Source organism: Ctenopharyngodon idella, chromosome 3 (assembly GCF_019924925.1).
Source record: "Ctenopharyngodon idella isolate HZGC_01 chromosome 3, HZGC01, whole genome shotgun sequence".
Classification (NCBI taxonomy): Eukaryota; Metazoa; Chordata; class Actinopteri; order Cypriniformes; family Xenocyprididae; genus Ctenopharyngodon; species Ctenopharyngodon idella.
Window position 1 is genome coordinate 14,902,492 of NC_067222.1, and position 15,911 is coordinate 14,918,402.

The 15,911-nt window shown below is 36.8% G+C and overlaps 1 protein-coding gene across 3 annotated transcripts in view; it reads right to left on the bottom strand.

Annotated features, from left to right (window-relative positions):
• LOC127508055 (60 kDa lysophospholipase-like) overlaps window positions 1-15,911 on the bottom strand; it is a 47,157-nt gene that overhangs the window by 7,592 nt on the left and 23,654 nt on the right. For 2 of the 3 annotated variants that reach the window (XM_051885625.1, XM_051885626.1), the window contains exons 7-13: window positions 13,723-13,825; window positions 12,115-12,226; window positions 11,665-11,790; window positions 5,915-5,998; window positions 5,322-5,448; window positions 3,800-3,912; window positions 1,955-2,140 (exon numbers count right to left, since the gene is read on the bottom strand). In XM_051885625.1, the coding sequence (XP_051741585.1) occupies window positions 1,955-2,140; window positions 3,800-3,912; window positions 5,322-5,448; window positions 5,915-5,998; window positions 11,665-11,790; window positions 12,115-12,226; window positions 13,723-13,825 (851 nt within the window). Of the gene's footprint in view, window positions 1-1,954; window positions 2,141-3,799; window positions 3,913-5,321; window positions 5,449-5,914; window positions 5,999-11,664; window positions 11,791-12,114; window positions 12,227-13,203; window positions 13,255-13,722; window positions 13,826-15,911 lie in introns of all 3 variants that reach the window. The other variant, XM_051885627.1, reaches the window with a different exon arrangement.

A 15,911-nucleotide genomic window follows, 5' to 3' on the forward strand; every position in this document is an offset into this window, starting at 1 on the left:
CTGACACTGTTGACGTAGTAAACACAGTGCAGCACTTCCAGGTTCTACGTCAGAACATCGGTTCATTATTGGCCGGATTCTGCGTCAGCATCACACGCATGTATCGTGGTGCTCACATGAACAGCGTCAGAGAGTGACACAGAGAGAGGAAATTGTTTAATAAAGTCATTTTTTTTTTTTTGTTCACACAAAAAGTATTCTGGTCATTTTATAACTTTAAGGTTGAACCACTGTAGTCACATGGGCTATTTTAACAATGTCTTTACTATCTTTCTGGGTCTGCAAAAGTTGCAATTACGTTGCAGTCTGGGGTTAGAAAGCTCTCGGATTTCATCAAAAATATCTTCATTTGTGTTCTGAAGATGAACGAAGGTCTTACGGGTTTAGAATGACATGAGGGTGAGTAATTAATGGCAGAAATTTCATTTTTTGGGTGAGCAAACCCTTTAAGAGCCATATAATATGTTGTTTATTTAGATAAAAAGAACATCTGAATGGTTTGACCTGTAATATCTGTATGTAGTGATGCAGTTAGACAAACTAGCTTATTTATATGTACAAATCATACAAATGCCCCATTCTGAAACATACATTTACATTGTAAAGAAATAAAAGATCCACCTTTGTTGAGACTTTCTGGTGCATTTCATTTATAGCCAATAAGATTTCCTGTAGCACTTTCATTGGTCAGGGCTGGAAGTGTATTCTGATTGTTTGATAACTTTTGACAACATTTAATTTAAGAGCACGGAGAGATTCGCGATTGCACACTACACAGAGCGCGCACTCATCTGAGTGAGAGGAGAGGCAGTTCACTTGTATATTGAGAGCTCGCGTCGTTTTCTGCCATTACATGAATGTGCTCTCGCGTTACAATAATGCGCTCTCGACATTTGTAATTAAAATACACCATTGAAACCTGTGGGTATGATTAAAATTATGCCCAATACCTGCAATCCTGCGTTGTAACTGAAATGAGTGACAGCAGGAGGAGGCGGGTGTGTGTCAAACCAAAGTCCCTTTAAGACAAGTGATTTCACTTGGCGGCCATCTTTGAAACGCCTCTCGGGCATTCAAGTGCAGCTCCTATTTCTTTGAATGGGGAAACATCAAATTCTCCAAAGCTGTTTGCCAAGCTTTCGATTAAATTTCATATTTGAAATCACCAATGAAATCTGACAACAACTGTCTCATAAATTTTGTTTCTAAACGCTCGAATCATGACAAAAAAACAGTATTTTTCAGGCTAGATCAAGCTAATGCGCACACCTAAATGCACGTCTCGCGTCTCATTTCGTAGGCGCGCGTCTGACTGTTTCTATAGGAACCGGAGCTTCTAACGGCTGCTGCGGTGACGCGATGATTCTTCTTATTTAGAAGGCGGGACTTATTCCGCCATATTGCGCGTTGCACTTTCTCCCATTCAAAACAATAAGAGTGACGTGTCTTGTGTTCTGTAGTCTTTGGTCAAACTCGCTGTCGGGGAGATGAGAGAATGAGAACGCGCCGCTGGTAAAATATCAGGGTTTTCATTGGTCCGTTTATGATCGGATAACTTTATTGGCTACCGATATGCTGGTCAAAGGTTTCAATATTAATTCAAATTGTAGGCATACTCGGTAACAGAATGTGATTTTACAAGTAGCGAAGTAGATTACTAAGCTTAATTTGTACTTAAGTGCAAGTACAATTACAGATTAAAAAAATGTACTCAAAAAAGTCCAAAAACCCGAAAAAAACTACTTAATTACAGTAACGTGAGTAGTTGTAATTCGTTACTTCCACCTCTGCTGATTTCTTTGGATTTAAATATTGTTGGAAACATTTGGGATAATGCAAGTACACACGTATATAAAATATGTAACATTGTTCTAGTGTTTTTTTGGATATTTTAAATATTTGAATTTTTGTATATTTGAATTTACATATTGTGCCTTTAAGCAAACTCCCATACCTGGCCAGTGGCGTATGAGGTTGTGACCGTGCCCCGGAGGCACTGGGTGCAGTTGATCATGATGAGACCTCTCTCTGTCGCTTTACGGATCTCATCCAGCAGCTCGGTGCCCTTGTCAGGGGCGTTACCGCTGCCGTAGGTCTCCAATACGATCCCAGCCATAGGAGGCTGCAAGAAGGCCTTGACCTGATGAGAAAATGGATCTCATTTAAACATTCTAAAAGTTCAGCCAAAAATGAAACTTGGTTTCATTATTTAATTAAAATTGTAAAAAAAAAAAATACTTAAGTCGCAAAAGAATAAATAAATAAATAAATAATTACTTGCGACTTGACTTGGACTTGTGAACAACTGACCTGAGACTTGACTTGGACTTAAAGACACGTAAAACACGTGTCATTTTGGTACAGCATTTCCGATTATGTTCTCTCTTTACTATCCCACATGACAGGATGAAACACAACATTTTTCTATTCATTCTTAATTAATTCATTCTCTGTCAATATGTGCCAGCATTATTATATTGTGCGTAACGCATCTGAAGGCACACATATTGTTCATCCATTGGAAAGGTGCTGTTATATAAATGAACAACATACAGTAGCATTGGGAAAATTGGGAGAATTCCGCTCATAAATTGGGCCAGTAGTACCTTGTCGACATAAAGGCAGTAGTTTCATGGAAACTATGGAAAGCGTGAGTCATCATAGTTCATTTTCAGTGAGAGACACACAGCGGCTAATCGCATCCAATTCTATAGCGGCAAAGACACAGTGCTGTCGGATTTTGTGGTGTCTTGAGAGGCATATTCTCCAGCCATTGTCATTGTAGTAAAACTTTAAGCCAATGGCAAGACGATCCAACAACGTGTGTTCTGTTTATCTTCCGCATGTGTGCACATCTACACAGACGCACATCTGTCTCGACCATTAATCGCACAGCAAGCCATATTATTTGATAAATGTATGAAATAATCAAGAAAAAAGCACAAACACGGCAGAGAAGCCAAAGTTCAGTGGCTGGAATTAGCTGAGGTAACGTGACAGCTCAGCGGCAATCCACCTGTCACTCAAGTGACCACGCCCTTAATTATGCAGAACTTTAAGGCTTAATATAATTAAGCCATGACAGTTGTCATGAAGGGCAAAATTAGCTATATAGATGAAAACCACAATTTGTACCAGCTGTAAACATGTTTTTTTTTTTTTTCTGTTGTAAAGTTGGGCATTTTAACATGTGGGTCAATGAGATTCTGCTCTCTTTTGGAGCCTGTCCCTAGCGGCCAGTTGATGAATCACTTCCGTATTGGCTTCAAGAGAAACTGGGGGATGAAACTGGGGGTTGCCGCTTGGTTCACACCGACATAATGAGTTGTGGGTGGGACCTTGATATCGTGGCTCCACTTCACACTCACTACTGCACAGACTTGAGACTCCAGATGTCAGCGCCATATTGGCACACTGGCAGCTTCACTTACTACAATGGAAGAGAGTGAATGGGCTTTCGTCCATCTTTTTTTACAGTCTATGGTTTATACACGGGTTTTATTACCCATATTTTTTTTTCTCGTGGTGACTGTTGTCCCTGAATTCCAAATAGTAATGTTATTAAATTTAGTGTGAAATTAATAGTTTTTTATTGTGAATAAAAATTAAATTAAATTAATGATTTAAGTAATACTTTGTGTGCTTTATTAGACATATTAAAGTAGAAATCAGTTTTGATATTTCAAAACACTATTAATAACTAAGTGAAAGAACTGTTGCTAAAAATAGAACAAAGACTTGAGACTTGACTTGACTTGGCCTTTAGGGTCTTGTGAACATGTCTGCCACATGGCCTTACTTTATCAGCAGTGATTCCTGGGAAGAGTCGCAGGAGACCCACATTACGGTTCAGTTGTGTGTTGACAGTGAATCTGGCAGTTGTATTGGCTCGCCACACAATGTCCCAGTTAACTAAAGAGTAAAACATAAAATATACTCAAAACAACACGTCTGAATAAAATAAATAACACTGCATCATCACTAAAAAGGGAGTTGCAATGTGACATAATATACTATTAAAAATGTAACTTTTCTTAATAATTTGTGCATAGTTATTACGTGTGCAGTTTTTATAAACTAATATTAATTTTGAATCTACACAAGACTAATATTTGTACTTTGTAATTCATTCTTCTCACCACAGGATTATTAAACAGCAAATGATTGAAAACTGAAATCAAATTTATTAAAAACTAAATAGACATTAAAAAAGGAAAAACCAATAAAAATGACAAAAACACAAAACAAAAGTACTAAAAATGTAACTAAAATGTAAAAGAAAGTTTTCTGCCAGTATACATTCATAAAAATGTAATGAATAACTTGTCAACTACCAATGATGACTTTTTGAAGTTGGATATGGATATGAGTTAGTATATGGATTACATCTACTCAACATGTTCCTGGGGATCCACCTACCTGCAAAGTTTAGCTCCAACCCTGATCAAACACAACTGATATCCAGGAGCACTTGACAATTACAGACAGCTGTGTTGAGCAGGGCTGGAGCTGAACTCTGCAGGAAGGAAGATCTCCAGGAACAGGGTCGGGCACCCCTGATTTAAGTGATAAACAGAAATCACATGGACCACTTTTACGATACTTCGATAATGTTATTGCATCCTTTTTGGAGCTTAAAGGATTAGTTCACTTCAGAATTAAATTTCCTGATAATTTACCCATCCCCATGTCATCCAAGATGTCATGTCTTTCTTTCTTCAGTCGAACAGAAATTAAGGTTTTTGAGGAAAACATTCAGCAAAAGAAGATATTTTGAAGATTGTTGGCAACCAAACAGTTGATGGGCTCCACTGACTTCCTTTTTTTTTTTTTTTCTTTCCACACTATGGAAATCATTGGGGCCCATCAACTGTTTGGTTACCCATATGTAATGAAGGCCAGCTAGTAAGAGCTGTGTGAGTAAACCTCACTCCCCTGATCTCAAGAGGCACTCTAACAGATAACACTAGAGACTGCGGTCTTTAGCCTCCTTGTTAGAACGTCTGCCTCCCACACCAGAGACGTGGGTTTGAGGCCCGCACAGAGCAGGCGAGTAGGACCTAGGGGATTACGCTTATACTTCAAAATATCTCTTGTGTTCAGCAGAACAAAGAAATTCATACAGGTTTGGAACAATTTGAGGATGAGTAAGTGCCAAATTATTGTAATTGCATTAAAAAAAGCAACCAATACATAGTGAATTTCTATGGCAGAAAAAATAAAAAGAGTAAATTTTGCGTGAATTTTCATTTTTTTTGAAAACTATTTTATAAATAGACCCATATGGGACTGTGTATAAATGTTGGCAGAAGAGGAATCACTTTTGATGTCGACATTGCATTGTGCTAATGGCGGCAGGTTTGGAGAGGTAAACGCGTTAAAGCTTCCAGGGTCCACTTTGGTGACACGATTGCCCCTGAACAGCTTATGATGAAAATACAGGCAAACCTGTGAAGAAAGACACAAAGGGCTTTTTTCGTGTCCATTACTCAATTTAAACTGTTTTATAATACATTTTTATAACAATAATAATTATTATAAAATGATTACCAATAAATTTATAATAAAGTATCTTTATTGTGCTTCATTGGCATGATAGAAACAAAATAAACTGCAAAACATATAATCATCTCAAAGGACACTTAAAACCACATTTAATCAAATATTACTTCCTGTACTTTATTAAAAAACTACCTACCATATATTAAAATTAAATTATTTAAATGCTAAATAGTTTTAAATGCTTAAAGTAATTGATAATGAAATTCTGTCAACTATTTTATAACTGCAGTCCTAACATCCTCAAAACATGCAGTCTTAAAAACATCACAAATATTAGACGGTATCTTGTACATACTGCATTTGTAATGGCTACAAAGGCGTCACTCACAGAGAATTAAAAAAATAAACTCACCTCAGGGATGACATACTGTCCTGCTATCAACAGCGCCCCCAAGAGGTTCTCCCTTCCATCATTCCTCATCTCATAGATGGGCACCTGCCACATACAAGATGGTTGTGAAGCTTATAATTAAGTTAACATGATTTGATGACCACTAGTTAAATGTTAATATTACTTTAAAGGGGGTCCTATTATGCTTTTTTCCTACTAAACTTTCTTTAGTGTGTAATGTTGCTGTTTGAGCATGAAAAAAGTTACAAAGCTCAAACTCCCTCCAGTGGGAGTAGTCTTGATTTTTCTTCTGAGAACAAACACGTCACAATATCCCTCATTTATTTAATTCCCACCCAAGACATGTTCAAAATAAAGGGGCGGGGCCTGGTTAAGTTAGGGGGCGTTTACATGACACCATTTTCAAAACTTTTTATACATTTTGTCCGTTCATTTACATGACAACGGCGTTTTGGGTGCCTGAAAACGCAAACTTTTGAAAACTGCTTTCAAAGTGCAAGTTTCAAGTGCAAGTCTCCATGTAAACAACAAAAAACTTGAATCTGTGGAAATGATGACGTCATGCACATGCGTATTACATGTTCAGTCTGTAGTGATTCATCGCCTTCTACTGGCCTGGCAGGAGAATACAGCATTTTTAGTCGATTTCGTGGATCCGTGTGAATGAGGATCATTTTGACAATGATGTTGTCAAAGTAAAAATATCTCCGTTTTAAGCGTATCATTGTCGTGTAAACGTACCCTTAGTTAGTAGTGTGTTGAAACACGTGGTTATGGTAAGGGGTGGGACATTTCCGAAACATGCTTGAAGCATTTAATTTGCACGTTTCAGAAGGAGGGGATTCATAGAGACCAGGGGCCGTATTCAAAAACATTTTATCTTACCACTAAGAGTTCTCCTAAATAGCAGTAAAAGTTCTTAGCTAAGAGTTTTCTCTTAAAACATATTCACAAAACTGCTGAGACCAAATTTACTAAGGAATAGAGAGAAGTCTTAAGATAAGAGTAAGGGCCGGGTTGACCTCGTCGCTATGGATGATGTCAACATGCTTACTAACTATGCACACAGTGATTGGCTGATGGGGGAGGAGTCTCTGTCAGCGATTTAATCATAGAAATATTGTAGAACAAGGTATCCTGTTACCATATTCAAATAAAGATCTTAAATAAAAATGCTGTCATATTCAAATAAAGATTTTAAAATGTAGGCTAAGTGTCACTAATTAAACAAGTAAGACATTATTTTCTTTTTATTTATATACACAATATTGCCAAAAGTATTGGGACACCCCTCTACATCACTGAATTCAGGTGTTCCAATCACTTCCATGGCCACAGGTGTATAAAATCAAGCACTAGGCATGCAGACTGCTTCTACAAACATTTGTGAAAGAATGGGTCGCTCTCAGGAGCTCAGTGAATTCAAGCGTGGTACCGTGATAGGTTGCGACCTGTGCAATAAGTCCATTCGTGAAATTTCCTCACTCCTAAATATTCCACGGTCAACTGTTAGTGGTGTCATTACAAAGTGGAAGCAATTGGGAACAACAGCAACTCAGCCATGAAGTGGTAGGCCACGTAAAATCACAGAGCAGGGTCAGCGCATGCTGAGGCGCCCAGTGTGCAGAAGTTGCCAACTTTCTGCAGAGTCAATAGCAACAGACCTCCAAACTTCATGTGGCCTTCAGATTAGCTCAAGAACAGTGCGTAGAGAGCTTCATGGAATGGGTTTCCATGGCTGAGCAGCTGCATCCAAGCCTTACATCACCAAGTGCAATGCAAAGCGTCGGATGCAGTGGTGTAAAGCACACCGCCACTGGACTCTAGAGCAGTGGAGACGTGTTCTCTGGAGTGACGAATCACGCTTCACTGTCTGGCAATCCGATGGACGAGTCTGGGTTTGGCAGTTGCCAGGAGAACGGTACTTGCCTGACTGCATTGTGCCAAGTGTAAAGTTTGGTGGAGGGGGGATTATGGTGTGGGGTTGTTTTTCAGGGTTTGGGCTTGGCCCCTTAGTTCCAGTGAAAGGAACTCTTAATGCTTCAGCATACCAAGACATTTTGGACAATTTCATGCTCCTAACTTTGTGGGAACAGTTTGGGGATGGCCCCTTCCCGTTCTAACATGACTGCGCACCAGTGCACAAAACAAGGTCCATAAAGACATGGATGAGCGAGTTTGGTGTGGAGGAACTTGACTGTCCTGCACAGAGTCCTGACCTCAACCCGATAGAACACCTTTGGGGTGAATTAGAGCGGAGACTGTGAGCCAGGCCTTCTCGCCAACATCACTGCCTGACCTCACAAATGCACTTCTAGAAGAATGGTCAAAAATTCCCATAAACACACTCCTAAACCTTGTGGAAAGCCTTCCCAGAAAAGTTGAGGCTGTTATAGCTGCAAAGGGTGGGGCAACTCCATATTAAACCCTACAGATTAAGAATGGGATGTCATTAAAGTTCATGTGCACTTAAAGGCAGGCGTCCCAAAACTTTTGGCAATATAGTGTATATTTAGCCTACTTATTTTCAAAGGTTTATTTTTGGCATTTAGCCTTTTTATTATGATAGGACAGTGAAGCAAAGTGGTAGAGAGAAGCGAAGTGGTAGAGAGAAAAGAGGATGGGATCAGGAAAGGTCCACGAGCCGGAACTGAACTCGGGTCACTCAAGTTACCCACAAGGCTATCAGTGCTGACGATAGGACATTATTTTCAACTTGACTGCAATGTTTTATTCTTTATCATTTAATACATTTTCCTTTATGTCATCGCAGATTAAAATCTATAAGTAAACCAGAAACCCCAAAACTGAGCCTCAGCAATCCGCCCAAAGACCCTGTACACCAGTAAGGCAGGTGATAGAGCCTTGAGTACTGAGCCTTTTCTTCATAAATGCAATAAATATTCTGATTTATAGATTTTAATTTGCAGCAGTTTATTTTTTTTACACAAGGGTTTGTTTTACTCGTTTTTTTGCAGTTCCTGACTCTGTTGTTTTCGCTTGCAGCTTACTGTCCACAGGCTTGCAATGCTTTTGGCCGCATTTCAGCGGGGAAAAAAAAGTGCCAAAAGTGTTAGTGTGGAAAAATGGACGTAAGAAGAATACAGATCATATTTATTTTGCATTAGCATAAAGCTGCAGTTTCACAATACACGATTTACACTTACAAAAACAGCAAAATGCTACAAATCTGTTTTTCTTACACTTGAAAGATGATTTACACGTCCACAAATCTTACCCTGTGCATGCAAATCTTTTATGCATTATTTTTCCTTCATAAAGAGGCACTCTTTGGTTTTCAAATATGATAACTATTGTGCTCACAGAATCTGACACTGCTGCTTTATATATAACACATTTCCTGTTATGAATTATGATACCGCTTGGTTTGTTGGTCTGCTGACCACATAGCAAATTTTTTTCTGGCCCAGCTCCGGTCCACAAAGCCCCTTTTCCCACACCTGAGCCTTATCTACACTGTAAAAAAATCGTGTTTAAAAAAAAAAAAAAAAAAAAAAAAAAACAGTCAATGACTGTCAGCTACGGCTGCCAAACAAAAAATAAGTAAAATTAAAGTAAATTATCCTAATTTAAATTAAGTGCTAAAACAGTTACTTTACAGGTATTTCCTGAATTATTACTAACAAACACATTCACTGTAAAATGAGAATCTCTTGCAGTTAACTACATGCATGAATTAATGAAACTATATGTTACTGCCTCTTAAATGAAGCAACATGCAGCATAACACTAATGTTTACTGGCCCATCCTGGACTGAAGCACAGGCTCTACTCTTCAGCACAATGGTGACCAACCCTGGACCACAACCCTTTAAATCCCAACAGAACATTAAACACTAACAGATCTCTTAAGATCTCACCATCTTCACTTATTACAATCCAGACTTTACTCCAGTCATTCTCAATTTCTTATTGAGAATTATCAGAGGTTTTTGATGTTAATGTTTTATTGAAAATAATAAAGTTTGGTCACTATTATGGTGATCAGTATTTGCTTTAGTTGTGCTCTTGACCTTTGACTTTATAACATTAGTTTTTCTCTGGCTGCTTAAACTGTGTGTCTCTGATACATGTTTGACATAGAGTCTAATCTCTGATTGAACTGTTTAATGTTAGTTGTTCATTTTTTCATGCCAATACTACTGCAGAAATTCCTGAAGTTCTATGATACTATGAAAAATTTTAAGTCATTATGTAGAAAATGTTTTGACAGGATCATGTAAACTCACACAGACATAAAGAATCAGAGTATGAATTGAAAAAAGGGTGACAATCAAAAAAATATTCAGATCAACTCTGAATGTCACAAAACAAGAAAAAGCTTTGTTGATTGTCACCATTGTTGAGATTAGTATGTTGATTCTTGATGTCTTTGTGCACCTAAAAGACAAAACTCAAAACATTTTCTGTATGACTTAAAAATTCAGAACACCAGATTATCATAATACTGATGGCACAATATCACAAGGCTACTGTAAATGGTGTGAAATTAACTGCTAACATACACAGAGATCTGACTTTAAGTGATATCAGTGAATCAAGCCCCTACATGATGACGATATCATCACCAATATGTGACCAACTTCATCTGATGAGATTTTGTCCTGCATTTTTGCCATAAAAAATGTGTATCAGAAACATACAGTTAACGCAGCCCAATTAAAACAAACACGGATCACCATAATGATCACCAAACTTTTTTCCACAGTAAGACATAAACACCTAAACCTCTCAATAAGAACTTTTGTATGAAAGAAATAAAGTCAAAATGGATTGTAATAAGTGAAGATGCTGAGATCTTGAGAGATCTGTTAGTGTTTAATGTTCTGTTGCTGCCAGTCATTTGAATGAATTCAGGAAATACCTGTAAAGTAACGTGTTTTCTGTAAAACATCTAAGGAAAATTTCTGTTAAAATTATTTGCACTTTATTTAAATGAGGATATTTTACTTTAATTCTACGTTTTTTGTTTGACAGCTGCTACCAGTCATTTTTTAATTTTTTAATTTTTTTTTTTTTTACGATCAGTAGTGAGAATGGAGATAAATATCCAATACAGGAATAAAATATGGTGTATTTTTATGACAGCGTATTAATAAAATTATGCCCCCATGATAAACAAAATTAATGAAATATTTAATGATTATGGTTAAATGATCACAGAAATTTTAATCAATTCAATATTTTAAACTGTAGTATTGTTTAAAATTAATCTTTGAAATGCCAAGTCATAACAAATGAAACATTATCATTACAAATTAAATAAATTGTAAATCAGTCAACTGCATTAAAGTGCACTTAATTGGCTTAAGGTGACAATCTTGATTTGGACCAGATGATCACTGGATTGATCTGGGCCACACTCCTCCCACCAACATTCGGCCCTCATGTTGTTTGCCGTGATCCATGCGGTGCCATCACTGCCACACATGGCCCAGCTCTGGCTAACAGGATACATGCCATTGCCGACAGGGGGCCAGCAGTGCCAGCTTGAGGACACATTCAGGCAAAGATCGGTTGCTATGTGGGTGGGTCGGATTGGTTCTTACCTCAACCAAACTGCCTCAGAGTTTGATTTCATTCAGACAGAGGCCTCTCAGAGGTCTCACCAGGTTCAGAAACAAACGTTACAAATGAGCCAGGTGTTCTTTAAAATAAAATACTGTTCTTTAAAATGCTCAATTTGTGCAACACAAAGGTGAGTAAATTGTCCACTTAAAATGTGTTACCTGTGAGCCAGTGAAGATGACAGGCTTTCCCAGATTCTCACACATGAAGGATAAGGCAGAAGCGGTGTAAGCCATGGTGTCTGTGCCGTGCAGGACGACAAAACCATCATATTGCTCATAGTGTCTCTGTGAACATGATGGAAAAATCTTTGAAAATCTCAGTACTGATTTTGACATACCAACTAAAAAAAAATGTTGACCTGTTCACTGATCTACCTTCAAGAAATTTGTTTCAAGAAAAGTTCCTTTTTTTGTAAAAAAAAAAAAAATTCAGAATCAGATAGTTCTGTTCACAAATCAGTATTTTCAGTCATGTCTAAGTTTGTATTTGACAGTGCGACCATTTCATTAGCATTCACAACCCAGCGAAATAATAATAATAATTTAAAATAAGTAAGGAAAAAGCCCTGCAACTCAAAGCCAAACATAAAGATGTTAAAAAGGAAGCACCTCAATGTCTGTTCCAATCCTGGCCCAGTCATCTGTGGTCATATTACAGGAGTCGAGGAGAGGAGAGTACTCTAAAACTGTATATACAATCCTCTTATTCTGTTTGGACAGTCTGGTGGGGGAGGAGATAGAAAAAACATGTTTAAATGTTTAAAAAACAGCACAATTTAAAAAAATAAAAATAAAAAAAAATTCTAAAAACAAACAAACAAACAAAAAGTACCCAAACATTGACAAAAAGCTCTAAAATTAAAGCAAAACTTATTATTTAAACCATTAGGCAAAGATAGGTTAGTTTAGCTAGATCAACTAAAACAAAACAAAAAAAAGAATATTTATTGACAGTGAGAATACGACTGATTTCAGGGGCATCTGCTGTAGTTAAATCAAAAACCATTTTTGCGTCAATGGAAGAGTAAATGTTGTGAAGCAGCAGACTTCAGACTTTGCTCATCACTTTGGGCCGGTTCATAGTGTTATTGTAATGAAGAGGGGAGTGCTGGGGGATTTTCCATAATTTAAGAACAGAGAGTGACCAGATTAGTATGACCGGTCTTAATTAAAAATGGACGGCATATCCTAAAACCACACACATATTCATGCTGCTGTTACATTGGGCCGCCTGTGTTAGTAGCACAGATGAGCTAATAGAGCAATAGATCTAAAAGATTTACCAAAAAAAAAAAAAAATTCCCAACCCACATGACATCTACTAAAGACATGAAGGAGGGTGCAGCCCAGACCTTGTTTAGCAGTGTATGAGCTATAAAGACCCTTAAAGTGCACCTATTATGCTATTTTAAAGGTTCCACGTTTTTAAGGTCTCATACAAAAGCTTTACATGCTTCCAAGGTCAAAAAACACTTTAATTTTCTCACAATATACATTGCAGCATCACCTCTTTTCTCAGCGTCTAAATGGCTCGATCAAAAATACAGTTTCTCTTAACCCGTCGTTTCCAAGAGCCTACTTCAAATATGATAACTATGTGCTCATTTACAGAATCTGACACTGCTGCTTTATATATAACACATTTCCCGTTATGAATTATGATACCGCTTGGTTCTGTTGGGTCGGATTGCTTCTCACCTCAATCGAAACGCCAACAGAAGCCTCATTCAGGCAATCTCTGAGAAATTCCTTTGGCGTGGATGAAAGGTAATATTCGAAAAAGCATAGAGGCATTTTAAGATTTGCAAATATGTGAAAAAAAAAAGTTATATATAAAATTATTAGTTACATTTTTTTTTTTTTTCAAAGTTAAAAGTTTTGCATTGATGCATCTCTAGCATGCTTCACACAACCATGACCTATAGTCCATATAACATATAATATTTAAAAACATATACTACACTATATTCTATATAAACTATATAAACATGATGGTTATTGTAGTTACAGACTAAATGTGAGCATGCATTTACTTGTTTCACTTGCTCAGAACAGATTTAGCATCTATTAGAGCTGTAAAAGTAGAAACCAACAATTCAAACCTGTATTTTGTGTACAAAGAGATGAATGCATCTAGTGTCTGGATCTATAAATAGGACAGCACCTCCAAACTTCTAACTTGATCCCATATATGTGTGCATCTGCATGGGAACTTACGGCAGCACCAGCGTGTTCTCCTGAGGTGAACCGTACTGCTCATCATGCAGAATAGAGAGTTTACGTAGAGTTTCAACAAAAGCATTAGGTTCTGGAGACAGAACTGCAAATATAAAAGAAAAGTCTGTAAAAAGTTATGAACAAATGCACCAAATTCATACACACACCATACAAACATATGGATTTTCATGTTTGCTTGCCTCAAGTTTCTTTGACCAGAATTCAGCATCAGCTATGAAGCCAAAAAGACCATCTTGAATATTTGATACTGCATATGCTAATATTGTATCATTTTGCACATTTTCATATTTTGAACCACATTCCTTTTTTACAGGGTAGAATAAAAAAAATATTGTATAGTGTTACTAATTTTATATTATTTATGCTGGAAGTTAAATGAAAAAAATGGCTTACATATGAAATAACTATGTGTAGACCTGTCACGATTATTGATTAATTGCATGATAGTGGTTATTCGATCTAATCGATCTAATAATATTTAATAAACACAATAATCGTGCAGTTTAAATTTCAATCACATTTAGCAAAAGATTAGAAAAAAAACTATACACAAAGTACAAAGATAGTCAAAGGTCTTCATACAAAATGAAGGTTTGTGGATTTAAACCTTTTTTGTGGGGTAACGCATTACAAGTAACTCACGTTATGTCAGATGACTTTTTTAAACTATCTAGTAAAGTAACACACTACTTTTACATTTATAACCGAAAATATCTGAGTTACTTTTTCAAATAAGTTGCTTTGTTTTCCATTTATTGACTGACGGCTCTCTTGTTGAGAGGTGTTGTGCACTATATAAACATGATGTTATTGTAGTTACAGACTAAATGTGAGCATGTATTTACTCGAAACAGATTCCGTTTTCATAGAAATTAATAAAAACAGTGAAATGCAAGCCTGAAATGATTAAATGTTTAATAACACAAATATGTGTATTTAATCTCACTTTATTAGCCAGTGTCTTTAATGTGACCTTTGATGATCCAATTCTACCATATAAATACGGAAAAATTACTTTAAACATAACATTTGTGTGGGTTTTTTATTGCTGAAGTGTTATTGTTAATTTTTTTTTTGTTTGTTTTTTTTGTTTTTTGTTAGCAAGCCCAGCCCAGGTGAGAAAAAGTAATGTAACGCATTAGTTTTCAATTAAAAGTAACTAAGTAATGCAATTAGTTACTTTTTTAAGTAATAACACAATATTGTAATGCATTACTTTGCATTGCAATGCATTACTCTGTCCACATATGAAGGTTGATTTTCACAGACTCTGTGTTTGTGGCAGAATGAAGATAAAATCAAGTTTGGGGTGGAAAAAACGTCAGTGTTTGTTGTATTTCTGTTGTGTAGTACACTCTCTGTCCTTGAACTCAGATAAACTACGTTTTTAATAAAGCTGGAAGTTTTTGTGTTTTGACCATGCAAATTCTTTTTTTGACAGTGTTTGTTTTAGAGAAGATACTTTTCAAAGTTAAAGATTAGTTTTTGTAAGTCAATTCAAGTAGCATTGTGCAGGAAATAACACTAAAGCTCAGTGTTGGAATTCTTGCAAAACACCAACAACTGTTTACAGGAGGCAAATATTTGTCTGTTCATATAATTTGCTAATTAAGTCATAAAACAAGATCAGCATCCTCTTCAAGTGTTATTTCATGTTACATCATGGGCAGTGTTGGGTGTAACGCGTTACTAAGTAGCGTTACTGTAATTAAATTACTTATCCACTGAAAAGTAAAGGGATTACTGTTCATTTTTAGGTAATTTAATTACAGTTACTTATAATACTTGCATTACATACTGTAATACCAGTTGGCTGTCTGAAGATGCCGACAGAAGCGAGTGGCTGTTTTGCAGAATGGAAATAATCCAATTACTTCACTTTTTGACACAGGTAGGCAAGAACATTACGGTCAAATGTAAGCTATGTCCTAGGGAGAAAAAAACTGCGCACGCTCTCAACCAAAGCGCGCACACATAGCCGCCTCTCGCGAGTGTCAGATTTCCGCGGTTTATTACACATAAACGTTCAAATACACACACAGTTATGTCAAAATGCCCGTCTTGGCGTATATTCGCGTTGGTTATGTGAATGTGAACAGCATGTGCAACAGCATATTGTCTCCGTCCATTAGGTCTTAGTGACAGTAGTCTTTAAAACATGCTACTAT